The 25,933-nt window shown below is 44.1% G+C and overlaps 1 protein-coding gene across 1 annotated transcript in view; it reads left to right on the top strand.

The window, feature by feature from the left end:
* LOC129682120 (uricase) overlaps window positions 1–25,933 on the top strand; it is a 33,538-nt gene that overhangs the window by 1,151 nt on the left and 6,454 nt on the right. Inside the window, exons 2-5 of the mRNA XM_055614331.1 lie at window positions 11,198–11,416; window positions 13,200–13,316; window positions 13,405–13,483; window positions 25,199–25,382. Of these exons, the coding sequence (XP_055470306.1) occupies window positions 11,198–11,416; window positions 13,200–13,316; window positions 13,405–13,483; window positions 25,199–25,382 (599 nt within the window). The remainder of the gene's footprint in view (window positions 1–11,197; window positions 11,417–13,199; window positions 13,317–13,404; window positions 13,484–25,198; window positions 25,383–25,933) is intronic.

Genomic DNA, 25,933 nt, shown 5'->3' with positions numbered 1-25,933 from the left:
CATTTCTTGGTCTGGGAAGATGCTTCTCATCAGCTTTCTTTTCTGGCATAGCTGACTCTACCATGCGGCTTGTCTGTTAACAAATGTTTTTATGGAATTGTTTCACTGTCAAACACTGTAACCAGCTGTTGAGTTTCCAGGGATTCCAGCATGGCCCAACTCCTAGATTCTAATATGCACCCCCCCCTTTTAGCTTTTCTTTTTACTATAATACAGAAGTTTGGTGGATGTGGACAATGCAAACAAGACAGAATGCTTTTCATGATGCTCCTTGCTTTTGAAAACACATTGCATAAAAGCATGTAAATACCACGCTCTTTCACAGCCTATGGGTCTGTAAAAACAGTAGAAATTGCTCTCTTGTTAACCTGACCAAGGAGAGTAAGCAGGGAAGGACTCACTGCTTGGAAGTAGCCTGACTTTGTGTTCACCCACCCAGGAATTCTAGACAAGTCTCGTCCTGATGTTTTTGAAGTGTGCCTCTTTCTCGTGTGGTCTTTCTCACATCCTTTGTATGTTTTGCATCTTTCATGTGTTTCAGCTCCTGTGTGTCCGCATTAACACTCGAGTCCTCTTAAACATATTGTATTCTCAATTGTATGTATTTGTGTGTGCGCGTGCGTGCAGTGCCCTCAGAGCACAGAAGCTCTGATCCCCTTGCAGCTGGAGGTGACAGGTGATTATGGCCAACTAGCCATGGGTGCTGGGAAAGGAACTCTGAGAGCTCTTACCGCGGAGCCATTTTCTAGCTGTAGCGCTTGATTCCTTCTCTGGCTTTTTCCATTCTCTAGTTCTCTTTAGAGGATTAGCCTGCTAATTAGCCTAGCTCCAAAATAGGCAATTCCTTCTTGAATGTGTTCAACTGATTCTTACCTGATTATTAATCCATTGCTAGAATGTTACTTTTCTTCGTACATCTGTGTGGGGTGTGCATGCGCTTGTGTAGGCCTCTGTGTGTGTGTGTTTGTGTGCACAAATGGAGGGGATCTGACTCCAGCCGTCCTGCTTGTGTGAAGAGCACCTCTAAGCCACCTCCTCAGCCCCTTAGTTTTAAAGATCTGCTTATTTGCTCCATGCTCAATCATCTGCTGCCTTCAAAATATTAAATGTAGTATTTTGCACATTGCATCTGATTCTAATAGTTCCTGTATTTACAGATTAGATTGTGTTTTTATCTGTCACACATTGTTGATACTTTCCTATTGTGCACATAGTACTTCTGGCTGTAGTTTATGTTCCTTGGAAATTTGCCTGAGAAATTTTTTAAAAGACAAAGATGAAGTTGACGTTTTGAGCCTCTGGAAGCTGCTGACTTCGTGGCAGTACAGTGGTCCCTGAGGACCCCTGTGAGTCCAGCTGCTGGCTCTATTTATGTCTCTGAAGTGTGACTTACATTCCATATGATGTACCTCTGTAGGCACAGCTTTCTCTCTGAGCGGATTTCACCAACCTGCTTGTAGGCTGAGAGGAATCTGGAATGGACAGATGGAAGGAAATGCTGATGTGCCTGTTGTATGAGCAAAGGGAGAGCCTTTGATTGCTGATTTAAAAAGAGGCAAGACACTCCCAAGGGACATGGTTAGAGAAAGCATTATCAGTGGAAAGCTTTATCCAGGCTGCGTTGGAATGCCAGTTCTCTCTGGAAGTCTTCCTTAATCTGGCTTTGGTGTCCCTAGAGCCTCTACTGTGGCAGTGGAATGATTAGGTCAGTGGAATGATTAATGTTTACAGTAATTAACATAATTATTTCTTTTTTAAGTCATCTCCTAGAAAGTGGTGGGGAACTCCTAAATCTGGCCCATTGGCTGTTTTTATAAATAAAGTTTTATTTGCACACAGCTGTACCCATTGATGTATGTATTGCATTCAGTTTCTCTTACATGCAAGAATGGCAGCACTGAATCACTGAAACACAGCCTGAAAAGCCCAGATTACCAATGATTTGATTCTTCATGGGAGAAGTATGTTCTACTATAGCATTTTTACAAGGGCAGAGCATTGTCTGCCTTGTCTCCCCTTCCATCTCCAAGCATGTCACACTGCTTGTCCGCTACATGGAGCTAAGTCAGTAGAGTTGTACGAAAGCGAGGAGTGGATGAAATGGACTTACGCACTTCTATTTGGAGTTATAAGAAGCTTAGAATGACGTGCTTGGTTAGGCGGCTCAGCGGGTAAGAGCACTTGTTACCTTTACAGACGACCTGGGTTCAGTTACCAGCGCCCACATAATGGCTCACAACCCTCTGTAACTCCAGCTGTAGGAGATCTGATGCCTACTTTTGACCTCTGTGGCAGGCAGGCATGTAATGAACATAGGTACATGCCAGGAAAACATCCATGTGTACAAAATCAAATCTATAAATCTGAGAAAGCAGGAGGAGTGAAAGCCGTGGAGAGAAGCTGACGAAAGTGCGTGTGGAGCAGGTGCAATAGCAGGGAAAGACCCTCCACAAGGAATTTCATTCCCGTGGCTGGGAGGCAGCTGCGGCAGAGAGAGGGGGCAGCCTGCATCCCACGATCGTTCTGTATAGTTTTCCAGTCAAGGAATATCTGCTTTCTTTTCTGGAGATGGGACTCATTTCTCCCTTTACAGAGGTCTCTGAGAGATCAGTGTGACCGTGGCAGTGACTGCTGTCCCTGCCCACCTTCTTTCCATTTCTTCCCGGACAGATATGCCCTTTCTCTTACACACAGACTAAAGCCAGCTCCTTGGGGCGATGGTGTCAAATGGCCACCAGTAAGGCCCATCACTCTTGCTTTCAGTGGGCCTTACCAGGTAGAAGGCATGGTTCATTTCAAACGGTTAGTGCCTATTGCTGATGGCACACACCTCATCTGCTCCAGAGACTGTTGCCTTTCAACTCTCCTCATGCTGACAGCTTACACACACCCATGTCAACAGAGAACCCATCTGTTGTCAGAATCCCCACAGTGAAGAGGGATGGTGTGGAAAGAGACACATCTTGGAGTTGGTAAGTTTCTGCCTAAGTTTCCATCCCCAGTCTGTCCTCTGGGTGACTTTGGGAAGCTCCTTTCATATCTGTGAGCCTGCCTATTTTAAGCTACTGATTCTTTAAAAAATTGTGGGTTCTTTTTTTTTTTTTTGCCAACTCACAGAGTTGTTGTGGGGAGTAGGAAAGATGATGACATCACTCTCAGTGGGTGGGCAGTTAGATGACAGAATGCTATGTAATTGTGAGTGGTAGTGTGGCCAATTCCTTCCCTCTGCCAGGGTCAGTGTGTCCTTCCTCTCACTCATGAGTATGACTGAAGAGGGAGTTGTTAAGCAGACTGAGGGGACTGTGACACAGGGTTAAACACACTTGGTGTTACATGGCTCTCCTTTTGCCTGTGTAACCCCCAGCAGTGTCCTGAGAAGGCGACCTGACTGGTCCTGGCATGTTCATTATTCAACAATGGGTTGCAAGATGTACTTCACAGGGCTGGAGTGAAGGCTCAGAGGAAATCAAACATGCATATTTCCTGACACATATGAAGCCATGAATGCATTGCTACTGTTCTTATGTTCACTTTCACGCATGGTCCCTGGGACACAGACCGTTTCCATGAATACAGTTCAGGAGCATCTTCCAGTCTGTGACAGATGCCTCTACCAATTCTGCAGTGTGAGGTTTCCCATCCTTATCCTAGAAGTTCCCGGGTACCTTCTTCCCAACTTCCTCTCCTGGAGCTTTTGGTGACGGGGCTGGCAGGGAAATCCGAATTTCTCTTGGCATTTTTCAAGATGAGTAAAAGACTCACAGTTGGAGTCTTAATGAGGCAACCGGTTACACTTTCTTTTCACCATGAATATACAGGGAAATTTTATTCTTCTCTTGAAGTACGTGCTCAAAACATACATTAGCATCAACTCTGAACAGAGTGCACATGTCCCTCATAAGTGTTAAACAACTTGTCAGGTTCACTCAACATCAGTATGGTCTCATTGTATAGTTAGTAGATCCCATGCAACAAAGCAAACATAAAGCAAGTACACACACACACACACACACACACACACACACACACACACACACTCCACATCACTGTCTGCTTCTAAGATGATAACTTGTTATTCCTGTTCTTATCATTAGTGTGCATTAAAGTCTAAGAAGGTGACCCTGACATGGATCATGAGCACTTGTTTTTCTATTAGGTCAGCATTACTTCCCCTCCTTGATGATTCATATTCATAAATGCCCAAGAAAACATTCAAGGAAGGAGAATTTGAAGACCCTCCTTGAGAGATTTCAAGGAAAGAAAGAGACAGAGGAAGGGAGGGATGAGTAGGAAGGGAGGGGGAAGAGGAGGAGAGACAGATAAATAGAAATAGATTTTCTTATCCACAATTCTTACCTGCCACACTATAATCAAATTATGGTATTTAAATGCAAAACAGCTAAGATTTTTAAATCTTGTTGAAGGTAGAGATGGTCCTTATATTAGCTCTAAGGCTGGAGAGAAAACTCTAGTTGCTTTAAATTGATGAAAATCTCTTCTCTTTTTGTCTACATTCTCCCGGTAGTTTCCCCATCATTAAATCTATTTCTATAAAGATGTAAACAGACATGAATGCTTCATCAACCTTTGCTTTTGAATATTGGAAAGAGCTAAAATTAACAACAATAGCAATAAGCTAAAGTAACATGTCTTCCTTTGCCAATTGAGTAAAGAGGTTCAGAGAATGAAGTATGGAACATAGTGGGAAAAACCATGGGGGACAGAGATCTGGAAGAGGCTGCTGAAATAGGGCTCTGCGGAAAAAAGGATGTGTGTATTAGGGAGCTCTGTTGTTATGAATTTTACCAGACTATTGTAACTTCAGATAACATCTAATAAGAGAGAGCTTGTGATAAGTGCCACAAGGGCCTTTTTTTTCTTTGTGGTCTGAAAATGATCTGAACTCCTAAGTTCCATAAGCCAATCTCATTTTTTCCCCTGTAAGGATTCTTATTTTAAAAACAGTGTGTGTGTGTGTGTGTGTGTGTATGAACGTTTTGTGTGCATATATTTTTATGCAGCATGTGTATGTGTCTTGCAGAGGTCAGAAGAGGGCATTACGGCCCCTGGAATTAAGTTACAGACAGTCGTGGTCCATCACGTGGGTGCTAGAAACTGAACCTGGTTCTTCTGAAAGAGCAGCAAGTGCTCGTAACTGCTCAGTCATCTCTCCTGCCCTGACTAAAACCCCTGTCAGGAAAACACAGACTCATGTGGCGAGCTCTTTCTCCCCCTCCTCTTGTGACTTGAGAAGAACTCGAAGCTGAATTGTCAGAGTGTCTTAGAACTCAAAACAATTTGAACTAAAAATGACCTAAAATTTCCTAAAATAGTCTGCAAAGTGAGAAATCTTGTGTCTTGGAAATGGCTCATGGTAGGTACGAGCATGGCTGAATGTTGGGCCAGATGTAGAGATGATCTGCTTTAACCTTCAGGATGCCAGCACCGGGAGCAATGAGACATGTGCAGAGGAGGAGAAGGAAGGGTAAGTGTGAGGTCAGGGTTGGTGCTTGTTGAACACAGAGCCCCGTGAGTTCAAAGAGAAGAGCCATGCTCTAGGGTGAGGACTTCGTGGACAGAGCAGTGACTGATGAAGACAGGACACTCGAGGAAGAGGGGATGGCCATTGATAGGCAGTTAAAAATCACAGAAACTTGACATTAATTCCTAGTTGTGTAGCTAGAGAAATGAACCTGTTTCTGCCTGGTTCCAAATCTAGAAAGTAGAAAGAATTCACTGGGTATCTGGTCCATGTCAGTACTAATATGTAAATGTTAATATTAAAAGAAAGCACAGACAAATGTGCAGAGAGAATGCATAGTATTTGGGCGAAGGAGAATATTCACTTCATATAAATGTTTTCCTTCAGTGTGTCTATTCAGTTAGGATTCACTCAAAATTCAGTTTATGCTGACGAGGATTTGTCTGTAGCTGGGAACAGCTTCACTCCACGGTGCACCTATGTGACATGAGTCCTATAGTTGTCTTGATCACAAAGAGAAACAGAGCTGCACAGTAATGGAGCTGATACAAAAACATTGTAGCTATTACCTCTGCTCTACTTGGCTGCTGGATAATGGTGCCGCTGACATTCTCTGACGACTACATGCCGGCCGTTGTTCTGAGCAGTTACCTGCAACCTCACGATTATAGATAATAGGTGCTATTGCTTTCCCACCTTATAGATGGAAAAGGGAATGGAAAAAGCAAGCAAACAGACCTCAAGGTCTCTGTAGCCGGCTGTTGGTACAGATCATCTCACTCAAGGCTGAGTGTTCTTATCCCCACCCTGCCGCTTCCCTGATCCAGGAGGCCATATACTCAGAATGACAAATCATCTTTTTCATGCTGTCTCAGGGGTGGTGATTAGACCCTAGAAGGGTAGACTGAGCAAAAACATCTTAACTGTTTGGGCCCCAGTTATACAGAGAAATGGTTCTTAACTTTTCGTGAGTCATCGACTCTTCTGTAATAGAATAAAATCCATGTGTGTACCCTAGAAAAATCCATACCCCCACCCCATTCTGTGTGTACCCTAGAAAAAAACCATACATAAAAATTTATTTACAACTTCATGAAATACATAGTTATGCTTAAAACGTATCCGCCGGGTCCTGAGGAGTTCAACAGACTTGAGGCTATGGCATCCTAAAGCTGCTAGGACAGCCACACCCACTTTAGTGCAGCCAGAAATAACAGTTACAAACTAATTTTTGACATGGGCATTCATAAGAATCCTTCAAAACCTCAGGAGTCTTGCCAACATTGTTTGTAGATAATTCACAAGTCTGAACCCCTGTACATTTCAAAACATATCCAGGAAAGGAGATGTGTCTTGTACAGAGCCTGGTCAGGATTTGATCAGGGTATTACTGTAAGAACAGTCTCTCCACCCATGACTGTGCCTCTTAAGTCACACGACCCTGAGGGAGGACACCCAAGGTATAGGTATCAGTGATGATGGAAATTCCAATCAGGCAATTGTACCCGAGGGAGGGACAGTTGGAGGCAGACCCTCTCTGAGCAGATGTTCCTCGATCCTACCCACTTGTGTTCAGGTTTGGTGTGCGTTCTCTAACTATTTATCTCTGTCCATAGGATCCCTTCATGCAAAACTGGGCAAGTGGCTTGTTATTTATTGGTGATAATTATAAGTAACACGTATTGAGCACATGTTTGCCAGGCACTTTCCTGGGTGCTTTAATGCTTTTAACTTTGTACCTCTCTAGGATTCTAGGAGGGGACACTATTATACTAGTTGTATAGATGGATAAATTTACATTCATTTAGAATTAACAGCAGCTGAACAAAGACCCCACCAGGGCTGTCTCCATCAAAGCCTGCCATTGCCACCTAATGCCATTTATACACAGCCCACAGTTGCCATGGCTGTAGATCTCTACGCTCATTGTACACAGTAGGGTTCTGACAACAACTTCCTACTCTCCGGCTATAGACCTGAGGAGGATGGCCTCCATTGGGCAGGCTACTATGTACTGACTCTTTTGGGTCTTCCATGCTGGACTTGGTGCTCCTGTTCAGGTTCAAAGGCTGTTGTTGTTTGAATGAGCTGTCCTCCATAATCTTGAGCATTTGACTGTTCAGTTCCTGGTTGCTGGTGCTGTTGGGAAGCCTATTGAGGTGTGGCCTTGCTGGAGGAAACATGTCAGTGCAGGTGGCCTTCAGAAGTTTGAACACTCATGCCATCCTGAATTCACTCTCTCCTATTCATGCTCTTCAAGCTGTGAGACATCAGCTGCCTCCTGCCACCATGTGTTTGCTTACCATCATGGACTCTAGTCCTCCGGACTACAAACACAAATAAGCTCTTTCCTCTTAAGTTTTCTTGCTCATGGTGTTTTGGTACAGCAATAGAAAGGTAACTAACGTAAGTGATTAGGTCCTTTGAATCGAATTCACTTCTCAGTAAACTTGCCAACCCAAGCTTGCATAGGTGTCCAGTTTTATGAAACAAAGTCCTTGCTGTGTAACCCCAGCTGGGCTTGAATTAATGGTCATCCTTTCTTAGCTGAGATTACATGCATGCCCTCTGACACCTGGCTTAGGATCTCTCTCCAGAGCTCTGACCTCTCTCTCATGTGCCTTGAGGGATTGCTGGCCCAGGGTAGCTGCACTCTGGTTGGATGCTGTTTAATTATCAGTGTAAATACTTTGTATCATGGTCTCTGTCTTTACACTCAATTTTGTCATTCTGGGATTCCCTCCCTATCTATCTATCTATCTATCTATCTATCTATCTATCTATCTATCTATCTATCTATCTATTTGTCTGTCTGTCTATCTTCTGTTATTTGGTCTCTCTCTCTCTCTATCTATCTGTGTGTGTGTATAGATAAGCATGCTATTGCGTGTGATGGTCAAAGGCCAGCTTGTGAAGGTTGGTTCTTCCCTTCACCATGTGAGTGCTGAGGCCCCTGCTATTGGTGACAGGTACCTTTCCTTGCTGAGCCATCTTACCAGCTATGGGCCGCTCTTCACAGGCCAGCTATGCCTGGGATCTTAGGCTGTGACATCAGAAGGCCCACCTTCCTGTTCCTGTTTTCTCAGGAAGGGACTTTTTGGATGGCAATAGAACTGAACCCACTCTTCCTGTACTGGAATGCTTCCTATGTTTTCATTAACTGTTCTGTGTCATCAGGCAAGCAGAGGAGGTGGCTAGTAGCACTATCCATTCATTCATGACACATTTATCAAGCTCCTATTTAAGATCCAGGCAAGGTGTTGAGTGCTGAAGTTGCCATGGTGACCAACATAGAACTTTCTTCTGCATTCATAGTTTACTGCTTCAGAATGAATCACACGTGAAGAGGCACTTGCAATACAATTTGATGAATATTCTGAGGCAATATTAAATATCTTGAGAATACATCAAAGGAGCCACCTACTCCATGTTTGAAGGGCTAAGAGAGATTACCTGGAGGTAGTTACACCAGAGACATGAAGGGTGGCTGGGAGAAATAAGGCGGTTGAAGATGTTGGTAGTCAGAGTGTGAGAAGGAAGAGGAAGTTTGAGAAAGATTCAAGGCATACAGGCAGAGAAAGTATCTGACCCACATGAATTCAGAATAGCAACCGCTGAGTTTAAGTGGGCACAGGCATACCATGGGAGGTGGTATGTGGAGTATGGGCATGGTGTCATGTAACTCCTGCATGTCTGCTGGATATCCCATGTTCTCAAAACATGTTGTCTCTGCTGCAGCTATAGCCAACTGCCTGGCATGGCGATGTTGCCTCTAGAAACAAAGCTGGAGCTTCCATCATCACCAGCCACCCCAAACGGTGCTGGTGGTTAATCCCCACTGGTGCAGGTGCCACTGAAGCCCAGTGACATTCAACCACTTGTCACAAGCCATCAGGCTGCAAGTGGCAAGGTGGAATTGGGGCCTGGACCGATCCCAAAGCTATGGTCACAACACAACAGCTTCTCTTTCTCCGCCACCATTACAGCCATTTGAAGAACCGTTAGCTCGGCTTTGTCATATTTTTTTACTGGCATTCTCTTCTCCATGTGAAAGCTCCTTTAACAGGGTCATGTATCTCAGGCTGACCTTGACCTGCTTAGACAGCCTGGAATGACCTTGAACTCCTGATCCTACTACTTCCACTTCCCAAGTACGACTGCAGGATGCACCCCCACGCCCAGTTTCTGTGGTGCTGAGAAGGAAACACAGGATAGTCTGTCAAGTGAGATCCACCCTGAGGGCCTAATTGATCATAGTTTTTAAGATGCTCCCAAAGGTTGGATCAAAGATTTTGGGGGTGCGTCTCTGAGATTCTCCCTCTTGGATAGGCAGGATTTAATCCAGACACCCCGAACTTTTGTATATGTTAAATGAACAAGAGCTTGCCCCAGCTGGCTGCATCTCTAAGATGTGAGATGGCCTCTTGTTCCTCATGTTCTTTAAGGAAGGGACAACCATTTTTGATGTTGGTTAGTATCTTTAAATTCTCCTCAGAGGAAATGGCGACTTCTCATACAGAGACTGTTGGGCAATCTTGGGCATCCTAAATGAGTAGCAAGAGAGACTTCTTGATTTCCTACCCAGACTTGCACTGTGCATGCACTGTATGTTGTTTGTCATTTGCTTTCATTTTTACCACCTCTATCATCACTTTAATGTTCAGTATCCATGCTAAAAAGCTATACAGCTTTATGACTCTTTGCTCATCTCAAACACCCAGCAACAAGCCTGGTGGATACCAACTTAGAAATGGATGTGTTTACTAGTTAAGGCTCTAGCTCCAGACACAAGTCTTAATGATGACCAGCCCTTCCTTAAGTGTCTCTCCATTAGGGGCTTGGCTTTCCCTGCAGTCAGATGCCCCACCTCTCCATTCCTGAGGATATTCTGCACCCTTTCACCAACTACCCTTCTGCATTCTGGCAGCAAATAGAAAAGGCAGTTTTTAAATTGTTTCCATCATCATACAGCCTTTTCTCAGAAATATCACTTTTCTAAAAATGGAAGGGGGTGGAGGCATGGAATGATTTCCAGTTAACACAGTCATGGAATTTTCTAGGAGAAAGCTGGTTTCCATGGTGGCCATTATATAGTTTGGAGTCGACAGGCCTGCGTATGTTTAGAACTCTGCCCCTGCACGTGAAGGGGGGCAGGCCACTGCATCTTTGTCCACCATTTGTAAGATACTGATTCCCACAGCTGTTACAGGAACAGGTCGCATATTGTAGTGAGGCTGTAGCTTTGACCCGGGAGGTTCAAAATTCTTATCAAGAGGGCCTGGAGAGAGGATCAGTGGTTAAGAGCAGATCCTGCTCTCTCAGGGGACCTGAGTTTAAATCCTCACACCCACATTAGGTGGCTTATAACTGCCTGCAACTCCACCTCCAGGGTTTCTGACAGCTCTGGATTCTATGGGCACCTACACTCTCTCTCATACACATAAGTAAAAATCAGTAAATGTTTAGAATCGCTATCAGGAGAACCATCTGCCTGTCTGTCCGCAGGGTAATCTGATATATTTTTGCTTCATGGGAGCCTTTTTTTTCTTTTCCCTGTGAAAGACCAATCTTCAAAGGCCGGGAACGACACTGCTTTCATAAGTGCTCTGGCTCTCACCTGTTACAGTTGCCTAATAAAATGGAAATCTAGAGAAGACTGCAGCTGCCATTGTTAACTTCGCCTTCTTCAATCCGAGGCTTATATTTTTGTTACAGAATGATGAAGTGGAATTTGTCAGAACTGGCTATGGAAAAGATATGGTCAAGGTTCTCTATATTCAGAGGGATGGAAAATACCACAGCATCAAAGAGGTGGCGACTTCGGTGCAGCTGACCCTGAGATCCAAGAAGGATTACCTCCACGGTGATAACTCTGACATCATTCCAACAGACACCATCAAGAACACAGTGCATGTCCTGGCGAAGCTCAAAGGGGTATAATCATCCCTAGATGCTTGCTGCCTCTTGATGCAAATTCAGTACAAGCTCACATGGGGGCGGAACTTGCTTATTTTAAGTTTTCATTTCCTTTTAACCTATTTTTACATATATGCCATTTTTAAATTTTTCCTTTCTGCCCTAAAATTCTCAGGCTTACAGAAAAGCTTGCTTCATTTTATTCTTTTGATTTACCTCATTAGTTAGGAAGGGAAGCTCCTGGCAAATTAATTTGTTACCTCACATAGGAACTATGGGCAAGTCAAGGTCATGGGAGGATTTCAGACTAAATTTAACTCATTTTTGCATTTCTTTAAGTTCTATCACTTTTAGAATGTGCATTTGTAGCAGAAAGTGCCATTGTTGTACAACAGAAGAGAATTTTGATTATAAGATTCTCTACTTATTGGAAAAATCTAAAAATCTGTGTCCAAAAATTTGTGTCTCCTGTTTTGGTTTTTTGTTTGCTATAACAAAATGCCCCATACTTCAGGGCATGGAAGGGGACCACATAGGGCAGGAAGTGTTTATTCTGGCTCATGGTTTAAGGGTATAGTTTCGTGGTCTTCAACCTTCCTAATGCTTCAACTCTTTAATACAGTCCCTCATGCTGTGAAGACCCCCAACTATAAAATTATTTTGTAGCTACTTCATAACTGTAATTTTGCTACTTTTATGAAATCGTAAACATCTGATATGTGAACCCCAAAGATGTCACCACCCCCAGGTTGAGAACCATAGTCCGTCCTGGTGGGGACGTCTTGGCAACAGGAGTGTGAGGCAGTTAATCACACTGTGTACACAGTTAGGAAGCAGACAGATGAGTGCTGGCGCTCAGCTTGCTTTCCCCCTTTTTATCTATTCTGGGATCCAGGAGATGGAATGACCCCGCCCGCATTCAGGCCGTGTCTTCCCACCACGGAAATGCTCAGACACATCCAAAGACTAACTTACTCTTTGGGAACCCTGGAGCCCATTTGCAAGCCTCATGAAAAGACCAAGTATTACAAACACATTGAGAAAAGATTCTGGAACACAGTTACTTTTTGTTTATCTACTGATACCTTCTTGCATGCAAAGCTGGTTTCTTTATAAACACAGGATGGGGCTAATGAAATGGCTCAGCAGTTAAGAGACTGGCTGCTCTAGCACCCACATGGTGGCTCACAACCACCTGTAACACCAGTTCCACAAGATCCATCACCCTCTTCTGGTTTCCATGGCACCAGACACGAACATGGTGCACAGACATGCATGCAAGCAAGACACTCATACATATAAAACAAAAAATAACAAAAACTTTTTAAATGATAACAGGATAGTCTCCTTGGTGATAGAAATCTGTGAACCACACCCAGGGACTGTAGAGAAAAAACAGGATGGGGCTCTTCATCTCCTGAGATCCTAATTCCTTGTTTCTCTCATTGGGAGAAACAAGTGCTCAGGAAAGGGCACTGGCCAGTGCTCAGCATTTCCTCTGGGCTGGACTCAGCATGGATGCCTGTAACCCCAGCCCTCGGGGGCTGGTGCAGAAGGACTGCCATGAGTTTGATGCTTGCCTGGGCTGACCATCGAGGCTTATCTTAAATAAACACAAATACTTTAAGCCAGATACAGAGGCTTAAATCCCAGAATTAGGTGTAGACAGAAGGTTCATGGGTTCAAGGTCAAACTGGGCTGTGTAGTCAGTGAGCCCCTACCTCAGAATAAAGGAAAAAAGCGAATCTGCCGAGTGTCTTAAATGAGAGGTTTTTGATCAGCAGTATGTCTTTCTTTACAGATAAAAAGCATAGAGACCTTTGCTATGAACATCTGCGAGCACTTCCTTTCTTCTTTTAACCATGTCACCAGAGCCCATGTCTACGTGGAAGAGACCCCCTGGAAACGCTTTGAGAAGGTGATATCATTTATGCTCCCAGTTTAGAGAAACTGCTATCATGGTTTGTGCTGGAATGTGACTGGAAACAACTCTGCCCTCCTTTCAGAACGGAATCAAGCACGTCCATGCCTTCATCCACACCCCTACGGGAACACACTTCTGTGAAGTGGAGCAGATGAGGAACGGTAAGACACCATTCTTCAAAAGACAGCAGGAGTCCTTTGTTGGGTTTTTGTTTGTGTGTTCTTTCCTTCGTTTTTCATTTTGTTTTGTTTTGTTTTTGTTTTTGGCCCTACGAAATTCTTTTTATTAACATGGAGGAAAGTAGAAGATTTGTAAATCTTTTAAATCTGAAATTATGACTTTGAATTTTATGTTACAAGGTTATCTGTTTCTGGCTGAAAGAACAAATGAGGTAACTTTCTATTGCAAAATCTGGAGATTGAGTGGTGGAAATTTTGTATTACCCAGTTTTGAAGTGAAACAAGAAAATAAATAGCAAATGCTGAAAATGACAAGAATACAGATTCCCAAATTTCCAGACCAATGGTTTTGGCATAATATCAAGATATAATGATAGTAACTAATATATGAAATTACTAATGTTTCCCTGACATTTTATTTGCATAATAAAATACTAAGAATATCATAATCTCTTTAAAATGAGTCTCATTTAAAAAAGTAATGACTATTACATAAATCTATTTAGTAAGAAATTTAAAAATATGAAACATTATTATAATATAAACCTTATTAGCACTAATAATTAATCTGAGCAAATACTGTTCCTATAGCTGGTATTCTCTTGATTTGTTGAGGTCATGAGGAGCAGAATTAACTAATCCATTCAGATTTGGAGCAAAGAACTTCACAGCATAGAGGCAAAGATGACAGAAACACTTCTTTCTTAGTAAGAGACACTTTAGGGATCATTATAGATTCAGTGTTGAAGTTAAATTTTGCCTGTTTTTATTTCCTTTCTTCCTTCTTTATCCCTTAATGTTTCTAACTCTTTGGATTAAGTCTAGATATAGCTAAGGTTGTGTCAGTGTTTGAATAACAGCTATAACATTATTATTATAGGAGAAATAAAAAAGTCATATTAACCTTTTCAGACAATATTGATTACTAGACGCTTAAACAAGTGGTAACACTTTGTCACTGAGCTGTTCTCTAGAAAAACACTGATTTACTCTCTATCTTTTCTCCCTCCCTGCCTTCTTTTTCTTTTTCTTCATCACAGGCAACATTTTCCTTCCTAAGCTACACTGACTATTGACATAAAGTCTAGTGCCAGGGTCCAGCCCTGAATGAGCGCAGGCATGAAGAAAGGTGGGGGGGAGAGCTTGTCACATCAGTTTTGTTTCATGAGACTGGACAGAGAGAAGTGAATCTGGCTTGACCTGCTCTGACAACCTGTGTCTCTTGCAAGTTTGATACACAAAATAATTTCCTCAGAAACTTTAAATCATTGATTACGTAGCTTTAACTCTTTCTTGGTTATGTAAGTATATAGGAACAAGAGAAACAAAGCAAGCGAATTTCATAAGCACTAAAAATTAACATTATAATAAAATCAGTTTTCTTTTAACTCAAAGTTTTCTTCCCTAAGATTGGTGTCGGTAAAGGATAGGAGAACATCAGGATTCCTAAAGCTGTTTACTTTATTAACAAGGTCTGTCAATTACAGCCAGATGAAAATCTCTTCCTGTCCATGCTAGTTTTTGTTTTGGTTTTTTTTTTCTGAAGCTGAACATTAAAGCCTAGTGATTCAGTTACAGCTTGTCAGCTTCCAAATTTTCCCTGTTTTTCTTCTTTAATAATTTTTTTCAGGTCCTCTATCTCATGCTTACTAATATCATTTATTAATAATCTAAAAGTCAGTCTAAATAGATTCTAGGGAACCTATCTTCTGCATAGCTGTTTTTCCCAGGAAACCACCATTAGTTTTCCTTTATATTTTTATCAACACCATCTTTTGTTACTTTATCCTAACTCTAGCCTTTGGAGAGAGGCCCTTAACAGTAACATCCACTAAGGGCAGTGAAGGGTCAGTTCAGGACATCCAGGCACAGGCCTTCAGGGTGCTTGCCTCGCCAATCTAGGCCAGCTCTGTTTAACTTTGTATATAATTTTAAAGTTTTTTAGTAGTCACTTTAGGAAACCAAACAAATGAGAAAAAAATTCTAAATAATAGAGTTAGAATAATTAACATAAATGTTAATTAACTAATTTTCATTCTTTGAAGTGTTGTCTCTACAGTCACATAGATATTCAGTATTTACAGCTTGACTCACATTAGCTGTGTTTCAAGTACTGCCTGGCAGCAGGTGGCTGGAGGCCAGTGTATGGTGCGGCCTAGCTCTCAACTGATTTTCATAAACATTTGGGAACTTAACACTTTATCCCATTCTCATCTCACTTTTGAAGACTTGAAATGACCAGAAGCTGACTTGAGGAGAGCTGATTAAAACTAAACCCATTTATGGGAAGTGCTGGTGTGATTCATTCAAGCACTGATCTAGTAGACACCGAAGACATACTAGCACAGGAGATGGTAGGGTGGGGAGATGTGCAGAACTTTCCCTAATCTCAGAGAATCTGTGGTACATTTCGCTATAGGAGACAAGACTCCCAAACAAATGCATTTGCAAGAAGAAGGGCTAAGGACCACAGTGGAGGGATTAAAGGCATCCTATGGGAACAGAGATGGTCCAAAACCCACTTCTTCCCAAGGTGGTGTAGAAGGTTCTAGCAGGGAAGAGGAAACGTTCCGATTGACATTTGCAAAATGATTTTCATTCCGCTGGTCATGCATGAGGAAGTGTCTGCACTGAGGAGCAGTGGTGTTCAGTGGTGTTCAGGTTGCAGAAAGGACTGAAAGGCGTGGGCATTCTGAGTGCCTGCCTCATGCTGGGCCCACATAGACAGGTGTTTATTAAATTATTGAGGGGGCAAAACATTTGTAGAACAGAGCTAAGCTCAGTGAGGCTGATTCCTCCAGGGCCCTGAGTGGCTCTTTGTGCTAAACCGGCATGCATAGTCTAACTTAAAGGCAGGTTGCATGATAAACCACGGACTACATTAGAATTTCTATCAAATAAATTCCTAGTCACAGCCAGAGGCTTTGGGGTCAGAATAAGCTGTGCTTGAATTTGAGCTAACACCATGACGATGACAAGGGAGTCACAGTTCTTCAATGGGTTTTCATTTGTAGTATGAGGATTCTGAGGCCCACCTCTACAGTTGTCCAGAGAAATAAAGGAGATAATTGCTAAATTTATTTCACTAAAGCTATTAGCATAGTACCTGACATACAAGAAGGTCTTAAATAGTAGCCATCATAATTTATTTAGTTTGACACCTGAAAAGCAGAGGTCTCTAACGATCAAGTGTGTGTGTGTGTGTGTGTGTGTGTGTGTGTGTGTGTGTGTGTGTGTAATTCTGTAAGGTCTTCATCAGACACTGATTTTGAATGTTTGTTTCCCAGCTGCTGGGGTTATTTTGGGAGCCTCTGGCATATTTAAGAGTTGGGGCCTAGCCAGCAGCAGTGGGTGACTGGCTCTTGGTTCTGGCCCTGCTCTCCGAGGCCTGTTCTGCTTCATGCACACTTCCACCACATGCTTCCACCACAAACTGCTCTGCTCTGCTCTGCTCTCCCTACCATCATGGGCTGAGACCGAGACACACTGAGCCCAGTGTGTTTTTCCGGTTTTAAGTTGTGAATATCCTTTGTTCGGTGGTTCTGACCAAAGTGTGGGATCAACAGACGCATGATAGGTGAATGAAGCCCCACGGAGAGAAACAGTTTCAAAAAACAGAAATAATAGATAAATACATTGGCCAGGTTCTGTAAAGAAACAAAACTGATAGAATATACATAAAGGTGACTTAGTAGACTGGCTTACAGGATATGGTCCAGGTAGTCCAACAATTGCAGCCTCTCCCTGGAGATCCCAAGAATCCAGTAGTTGGTTGTTTAGTCTGTAAGGCTGATGTCTCCGCAGCCCTACCTGGCTCTGAAGGCCTGCAGCATTCCTGCAGAGCGTCTGGTCTTCAGTTCCAACAACCTGGTTCTAATCCCAGTGAAGGAATGCCAGCAAGAGTGAAAGCAGGCAAGCAAAGAGGCAAAAGCTTCTGTCTTCCGGGCCTTTTTATCTGTGCTGCCACCAGTACGCACTGCGCACATTTTGGGTGAGTCTTCCTGCTTCACACAATAGGACCAAGAAGGCCTTTCACAGGAATGCCTAGAGGCTTGTGTCTTAGTTGTTTTCAAATCCAGTTTAGTTGACAACTGAGACCAGTCATCTTGTAAAGTGAGAAAAGGAGAGATAAAAGCCCAGGGAAAATACCTTATTTTAAAACTTTGGCAGAAGACTTGTCAGAAAGACAGGAGAAGTGTCTAGAGAAACAGAAGAAAAATGTTTTTATTGGGGATAGTTACAGAGGCAGCAAAAAGCAAAGAGACCCATATGCAATAGCTCAGGGGTCTTCTTTCTATAAGCCCATTTTGTTCAGGTGCAGGGTGGGGGGGATAGAGGTGATGATCATCAGCTGTGAAGTTAGACAGAATCCTAGACAGCCTTCCCTTGCTGCTCCTTATTTTGGGGGTTCACCTTGATAACAACTTGCCATGTTGGATAAATAGATGTAAAGATACTGAAGGGGAAAAAGAGGACCGGGCCCTACCAGGTCATAAGGGGCCCAGAGCACTTCCTCTGGGATGATTCACATGCCTCACACCTGACGGCAGGAGGCCATAAAATGGTGTCTCATTGGATGTCCATGCAGAAGGGGAAATTGATTTGATATCTGCCACAGATGGCTGAAGGGACACTCTGGAGTTGGTAAACATCCGTGGGGATTTTCACAAAGGTATTTTCAGGCAGGGGAGTGGAAGCCGAAGTAACGGTGGCTGCGTCCAGGACGCTGACTTCTCTCACTACCTGCATGCCAGGAGTCAGTATCTGCTTACCTGAGTTCTAATCACAAGGCTGGGGCTGCCGAGTAGAAAGATCAGCCTCAGACTCAGTTCAAGTCTTTTGTCTCTGCAGGTGGCTACAAAGCTTCTGAGTACAGGCAGACCTGTGGCAGTTTGCCCAGTCAACTGATCTGGAGCTCGGGCGGCTCTGACATCCTTCAGGGCTGGCAGGGATATGGGGTAAGGGGACTGGTGTGCAGTACGTGAATTCAGGTCCCCGTGCACTGGATGCGGGTGTGTGTACACAGGGCTGTGCACGGAAACCACTTCTACTCTGCCCCTCTTTTCAGAGTAGGGTTGCACAGGCTTTTTCTGTAGGTTTTGTTCTGTTTTTGTTTTTTTTTTTTTTGTGGCAATACCCAATCCCTAATTTGCTCATTACCTAAGTCTTAAACTGGATTGTGACGAATTCATGTTCTAGTCATCTTCCTGAGCAATACCCATGGAGAGTTGGCGAGAGGGCTCAGTGGGTAAGAACTCTTGCTGGGAAGGTGTGAGGGGCTGGGTGTGAATCCACAGCACCCATTGCATAGATGCATGCATGAAACTTCAGCACTTTGAGGAAAAGCTTGCTGGCCAGCCAACCCAGTCAAAACAGTGAGCTTCCAGAAAGACCCTGTCTCTCAAGGCAATTAGGTGGAGAGTATTAGAAGAAGAAACTTGGCGCCCTGTTCTGGCCACTGGACATATGCACAGGGGTGTACACACAGATAGGTGTACACACACAGACACACACACACACACACACACACACACACACACACAAAACAATAAGAAATGTCCTTGTATAGGTTTAAAAAAGAATCATTAATCCATACACTCCAACTTCTACAGTGAAGGCTTGTGTTACAAACCCCTGTGGTTTGATGGGGGCTGGGCAGAACAGTGAGAATCCTCCCCTGTCACAGCAGTACTTGTACTTAGTCATACAATCATCCCTGTACGTTGCTAAAGGGATCCTTCCCAAGAGAATGAGTGAGTCTCTCCAGGTGGACGGAACTCCTTGTTTATCTGAACAAAACAGTGTGGAGAACCTGCTGAGTTTTGGATGCCATGGGTCCTGATGTTGCTCTAGATCTCACTATAGTGCTCCTTCTTCGTGGATCCTTTACCGATGCCTCATTATGTTGTAAATTTCAAAGTCTGTTGGTTCCCTGAGAACCAGGAGGAGAGAGAAACTCCCTCCACCCTAGGTCACAGGCAGCAGCAGTGCTGTTGGTAGCTTCCCATACCCTGACATGCTGATGGCAGCATAGGCTTCTGGTTTAGGTGTCATTGGATCCTCCGAGTGAATGCTTTCTCCCCTGAGATTCTGCTAGACCAGGGGCTTTGCTGAGCCCAGACTGTGCTGGTTGAATCACTAATTTGAACTAAATTAGTCCCCAAACCTCTGCAATATTTGAATCAAAACTCACAATTATTTAAGCATGCAATGGCTCCCATTCCGACTCTAACTAAAAAACCAAGCAAAACCAAAAGCACCAGCTAAAGCATAGCTAAAAAGAGAAATGGGAGCTGAAAGAGAGTTTGCAGATAAGATACTGCATTTTAATAGTGAGAAGAAAGCCCTCACTTGCTGATATGAAAAATGCTGGAGGGCAGAGATAAGCAAAGATGATGAAGTCAAAGCCCAGGAGTGGGTCAGTAGATTTAAGGGGTGACAAGCTAGGCAGATGGAAGAAGTAAGGGGGTCAAGAGAGACCCAAGGGGTGATAGCCACTTTTAAACTGCTTTCGTCCTCTGACACCAGAACTGAATGAAGGTTTTTGGTTCTTCCATAAGAGAAGTCCTTGGCAAACACAAGGTCCTAAATTCATCTTGCTCAGCGCCCACTCGAAGTAAAGCCACGCTAGCTCTCTGCCTGGTGACGTCATCTCTTCCCCCTCAGAAACGCAAAGCCTGGACTTTGAAGATGGTAGGAGCGGCCTTGGAATTGAACCACACAGGCAAACATTATTTAGTTCAGAGGTTCTCAGTCTTCCTAATGCTGCAACCCTTTAATACAGCAACTTATGTTGCGGTGACCCCAACCATAGCATTATTTTCATTGCTACTTCATAATTTTGCTATGTAATTTTGCTACTGTTATAAATCATAATGTAAAGATCCGTGTTTTCTGATGGCTTTAGGCAACCCTTCCAAAAGGTTCGGTCAACTCAGGGGACCCTCAGGTTGAGAACCCACTATTTAGTTGCTCTTTGCTTTTCTCTAGCCCTTTACAAGTTTGCAGTTTTGTAGAATGGTTTAATAGAGTTTTAAAATATCCTCCTTTTTGCTATTTTTGTCCACTTTTTGGAGGCGTTAACTGTGGAAACAATTATCCTCTTCATGACAAGGAGTTTTTCCTCCCTCAGCTCAGTCAAGCTTTGCGCATTTTTGACACCTGATGCGTAGGTAAGGCTCTGAGTTTGTTTGCTATTGATTCCAAGTGAGTCTCTTTCCCTGTGAGAGCTAAAGTGTGGATGCACACTGCCCTGAGTGCTAAACCGCAATCTGCTAAGTGTGTAGGAGGACACTAGGAGCTAAAGAGATTACGTCCTAGTAGTGAAAAATGTGAAAAATCTTCCTGTGGCATTACACTGTGGGGCACCGGGGGAAGGCTGGGTATGGATGTGGGGGCACCGGGGGAAGGCTGGGTATGGATGTGGGTTGAATTGCTTCTTGTGGCTCTAAACTGGGATCTTTTAGAGTGTGTGTGGCAACATATTTTTAGCTGACGGCCCCATGAATTTGAAAGCCTCAGGTTTTTACCAGTGCTCAGCAGGCTGGGGCACTGCCAATCGAGAGTATAAAATAAGCACTCTGATTTCATCCAGTATGTCTAACATGTGCCGAGGAGAAAACATTCTTTCAGCATTCAAAGAGGATAGTTTTTGTTGATTTTGCTCACAGAGGGATGGAGAGCATCAGAGTTGGCGGCTTCTGTGCTGACAAAATTGGCAATGGTTAATTGTCCATGGAACAGAAGACATTTGTTCTGTGGGAACTCCAAAAGGTCGCTACGTCACTCCAGGGCTGGTGAAGGTCTTTGGTTTCAGAGTCCGGTGAGCCTGTAGGACACAGCAAGCATTGACAGGTGGTTAACATTGATGTGGAAAAGCCAGGTGCAGCAAGATCACCATAGAGACCTCCACAGTGCACACAGCGGCTGTTTTATGAAACCCCAGGTACATTACTTTAGAAACATGTCAACTCCAAAACCAGGCCTGGCTACCATCTCCATTTCAAAGCTTAGAGAATCAAGATAGGGAGAGGTGAAGTCATCTGTTTCCTTGCAGAGGTGTGGTAGGAAGAGGACTGAGACTTGAATTTGAATGCCAAATGAGGAGACTCTAGATGAGCAACACCACACTATAGAGTCTTTTATAAGTAGGACTAGGGGAGGAGCTAGAGCTTGATGAGCAAAGCAGATGGGGATGAGAGGCAGATGTGCTGGAAAAGATGGAGAAGGAACCTTTAGCTGATTTCCCCCTTCGCCTTTCCATTCACCTTCAAGGGACTCTACTCTTGTTTTAGTTCTGAGCTGCTGCCTTCTGTTTCATTTTGGGGGGATTTTGTTTTCCAGAAGGAGGTACTAGGGAATGCATTTTAGATTATGTTAGTTTGTAATGACTGGAGTTACTTTTTACTGGGAACCCATAGGAAATATTTTTCTTCTAAAGATTTATTTTTATCTCTTAAAAATTAGGTGTACTGTATTTATCTGTGTTGAGCATGTGTACATGAGGTACCCACAGAGGCTGGAGCATCAAATCCCTCCAGAGCTGGAGTTACAGGTATTTGTGAGGCATCCATGTGGGTGCTAGGAACTGAACTTGGGGCTTCTGCAAGGACAATAAGTGTTCTTAGTTGCTGAGCCATTTCTGTATTACCTGTAAACTTCTAAGGAATAAACTATTTTCAAGATGCACAGGAACCATTTCAGAAAGTGGCACAGGAGCCATTTCAGAAAGTGACACGTCACTATTTATCGGGTGATACAGATGCTTTTCAACGGCTGAGCCTCTGCCCCCAAAGCTCACCGTGGATGGAAGGCAGCAACCCTCGAGTCTCCTGGGAAGCCCTTTTGAAGTACTGAAATGAGTCAAAGAGCGCCCAAGGAAGGAGAAACATTGCACAGATGGAGAATGATCTAAAGGGGGGCACAGCAGCATGGAGTCTCACGGTGTGCGGCTGAATTTAAAGCTCACCTCCGCCCATTCCTAGCTGCATGAGGAAGGGTACAGGAATGAAAGTCTCCTGCATAAACACATTAACTGTGCAGACGCCCGAGGACTAGGTAAGAAAATGTCAGCCAAAAGCATGCTTGCAAACCGGACGGTTTCCTCCAAAGTTGATGCACATTTCCTCTCTTTTGCTTCCTGGAGTATGAGAGATAAAGGGGGTGGGGAAGGCAAGCAGTAACAGTAGAGGAAGTCAGCTGTCCAGGTGAGAAAGAGACTCCATTGCGTTCTTGTTGCTCCTTGACACAAATCAACCTTGTTTGTCTCGGGTCAGTAGATGCCTGCTGTGTACTCTGTGGTTCTCTTGGGCTTGAGACAGACACCCTGCAGTTACATACCAACTTTGTGGGACCAGGGTCTTTATGCATTTAGAGCCTGGGCTGAGAATGCGGTGTCGTGGCACAGTACCTGCCCAGCATGCAAGAGACGCTGGGTCATTCTGTACCTGGAACCAAAGGAAAAAGCACAAAAAATAAACCTGGCCAGAGGAAGGCATGAAAGCGCTGCTGGCAGCTTCCTCTTGGTCTGTCTTCAAGTACAGCATCCAAGGAGAACTTCGGAAAGTTAAATTTTTTGTCATGCCAGTTTATCTGAGGACATTCTCTACGGAACGTCTCATTTAATCAGAACATAGTAAATGAGGAGATGTAGCACTGACCTCTGGCCATTGCTTTCTCTGATGAAAGGACTTGTGGAGTTTCAAAAATATCAAAATATAGGCATTGCTTATCTGGCTCTGGAGTGAGTCACAGCAGCTGAAGCCTCACAGGTGATAAGGGAAAACCATGTTTTTAAAATTTCTTTTACAGAGCTTCATTGGCCCTTCTAACCCTTCTTGCTATATAACCCTATTTGCAGCCCAGGCTGGGCTTCCAATTTGCTATGGCCACCCTGTATCACCCTCCCAAGCATTGAAACCATAGACGTGGGCTTCTGTGCCTGGCCCTTGGGTTGTAAATGTGGACTGTGAATTACATTTTCCTTTTACTAAGACAATATAGGGATGCCCAGGAACTCTGACCTTTGGTCTTTAGACTAGGCAGGCCACGAAGGAAGGTATTTGTCAGGACCAGCTTAGAGACTGAAAAGAAGTAGCTTTGAGTCTTTGATGGTTTTCCAGTTGCTCTGTAAATATCCTCTGTCCTCACCAACCTGTGCAAACAAATAAGGTTGGGGGACATTCATTACTGAATGTCTGTGGCCCTGCAGCTTTCTCAGTGCTGAACTTCCAGGTGTCCAGCCAAATTCCCTCACCTTGGGACAGCTTGTTCAGTCTGCCTTTCCCATGCTCGGGAAGGAGTTTGTACCCACTGGGGGCGAGTGTTGCTTCAGGACTCTGCCTGACTTTTGCTGTCAACTGCTGCATCTTCTAGGAAGAAAGGTCTTTCTTGTCGAGTCTACCCAGGCTTTCCTAGTATGTCAGTATGATGTCCTATCCAGGTCTACACTGCCAGAGCTATAGTTTGTTCAAAACAGAAAGATAAGGAATCTGCTTGTCCCTCACTCTGCAGACCCTCCACCATCTTGGTCCTTGCACTGGTTAAATGCATTAGTGATAACCCCGAGGACCCAAGATAATTCAGTGCTGCACGAAGGGAAAAGGATCAAAGGCTTCCTCCTGGAGTCATTTTTCCAAGAGCACGCCAGGTCTGAATTCTCTACGTCTCTCTCCTCACGTCTTCTGTCATCACCTGTCTGTTGTCTGATTTTGAGTCTGTTCCTGCCTGTCTTGTCAATCTGTCTGTCCTTGTGTCCATAACAAGGGGCTTTTTCTCGGTTTTATTGAACAGAGTATGACACAGAAAGAATGACACAGGGAAGGCATGAGGGATGCTTTTCGAAAATCTTTAGCAGAGTTTTATAGGGGATGATCCCAGCTGACCCAGATAACAACGTTATCAAGTGATATTGGTATGCCGCCTTCAATATTTATGGCTGATGGTTATTTCAGAAGAATGCTTTTGCTCTGTCTGTTCTTTTCAGCAAGCGATTGTTGTCATAGCACACATGCAAACGCACATACCTTGCTCTCTGGGTTAGGGCCATGGACCTGATTTCAGATTAAAGCTATACATTAGCTTATGTTGTAAAGCTGATTATACAGGAAATCCAAGGCAAGAAAGGTTGGTTGTGACGCTGTTCTTTTAAAGGCAGGCTAAACAAGCAGGCCGAGTACACAGAGGGACAGCAGCCTTAAGTCTTAAGTGACCTCAAGGTGTAGTATTAACTCTGGCTGTGGGTCCAGCAAAAGTTCTAGTTTCTTACAATGTAGGAGATGTTTTAAAAATATGATATTGCCACAGGCCTTGAGCTGTGGGGTGCACAGGTCAGCAGCATCTCCTAAAGGCGCCCATCAACATCCACCACCCTTCCCCTCACAAGGGGACAGCTGAGAAAAGATGCGCTCCCGAGGCTCCCAGCATCCCGCCACTGCTGGTTGAATGACTTGTACTTTACGTTACATAAGATGATTTGCCTGAGATACCGTTGCAGATCCCAGGAGGAAGCTGTCTCAGAATAGATGGATATGTGCGTGGACCTTCTATTTGGCCTAGCAGGAGAGGGCAGAGTCTGGCCGTTCATAGAGAAGGGATCCCTGGAGACCAGAAGACGGAAGCACAGTGTGTGTGCTTCTACACCGCAGTAAGGACACTGCTCTGCTTAGACTCACCCTGTCCCGCTTCTGTCTGAATCAGGACCTCCAGTTATTCACTCTGGAATCAAGGACCTCAAGGTCTTGAAAACAACCCAGTCCGGATTTGAAGGGTTCCTCAAGGACCAGTTCACCACTCTCCCAGAGGTGAAGGACCGCTGCTTCGCCACGCAAGTGTACTGCAAGTGGCGCTACCAGAGGCGGGATGTGGACTTCGAGGCTGTCTGGTATGGCGAACGAGGGTTAGAACCGAGAACTGGGGTGGGCTAATGGAATCTTGGATCAAAGGAGAAACCCAGAGGCCTGTCAACTCAAATTCCTACTGCTTCAGGACCGCACCCCTGGTGTGTGTGTGTGTGTGCGCGGGCCAGAGAGCAACTTATCTGCTTCTCACAAGTTATCCCCCTTGGTTTTCACGACCAGCCTCTTATTGGGACCTGAGACTTGCTTATTCAGCTAGGATGGCTGGCTAGGCCATGATCTGCCTGTGTTCTCCTCAGGACTGGGGCTAAATAGGCAGAATGTGCAGCTTTAATGTGGAGATGCAGGGGAGGTCCCCAGGTTCACAGGGCAAGCTAACTTCCCAGCCCCTCCTTTTCAAATTCTGTCAGTGGCTCTCAGACAGTAGAGTACACCTCAAGACATTGTGAAGATAAAGATCACTACAATCACTCCTGGGCTTCTGACAGAGTTTGGCTCTCTAACGACACCCAAGTAACATTTCTGCTGTTGGCCTCCATCAAATGAAGATAACACAAAGCTTAGAGCTGTGCAGAGG

Source organism: Psammomys obesus, unplaced genomic scaffold, assembly GCF_907164565.1.
Source record: "Psammomys obesus unplaced genomic scaffold, mPsaObe1.curated_primary_1811, whole genome shotgun sequence".
In the NCBI taxonomy this organism is placed as follows: domain Eukaryota; kingdom Metazoa; phylum Chordata; class Mammalia; order Rodentia; family Muridae; genus Psammomys; species Psammomys obesus.
The sequence above is the reverse complement of the archived record's forward strand: the minus strand, read 5'-3'. Positions and strand labels throughout refer to the sequence as shown.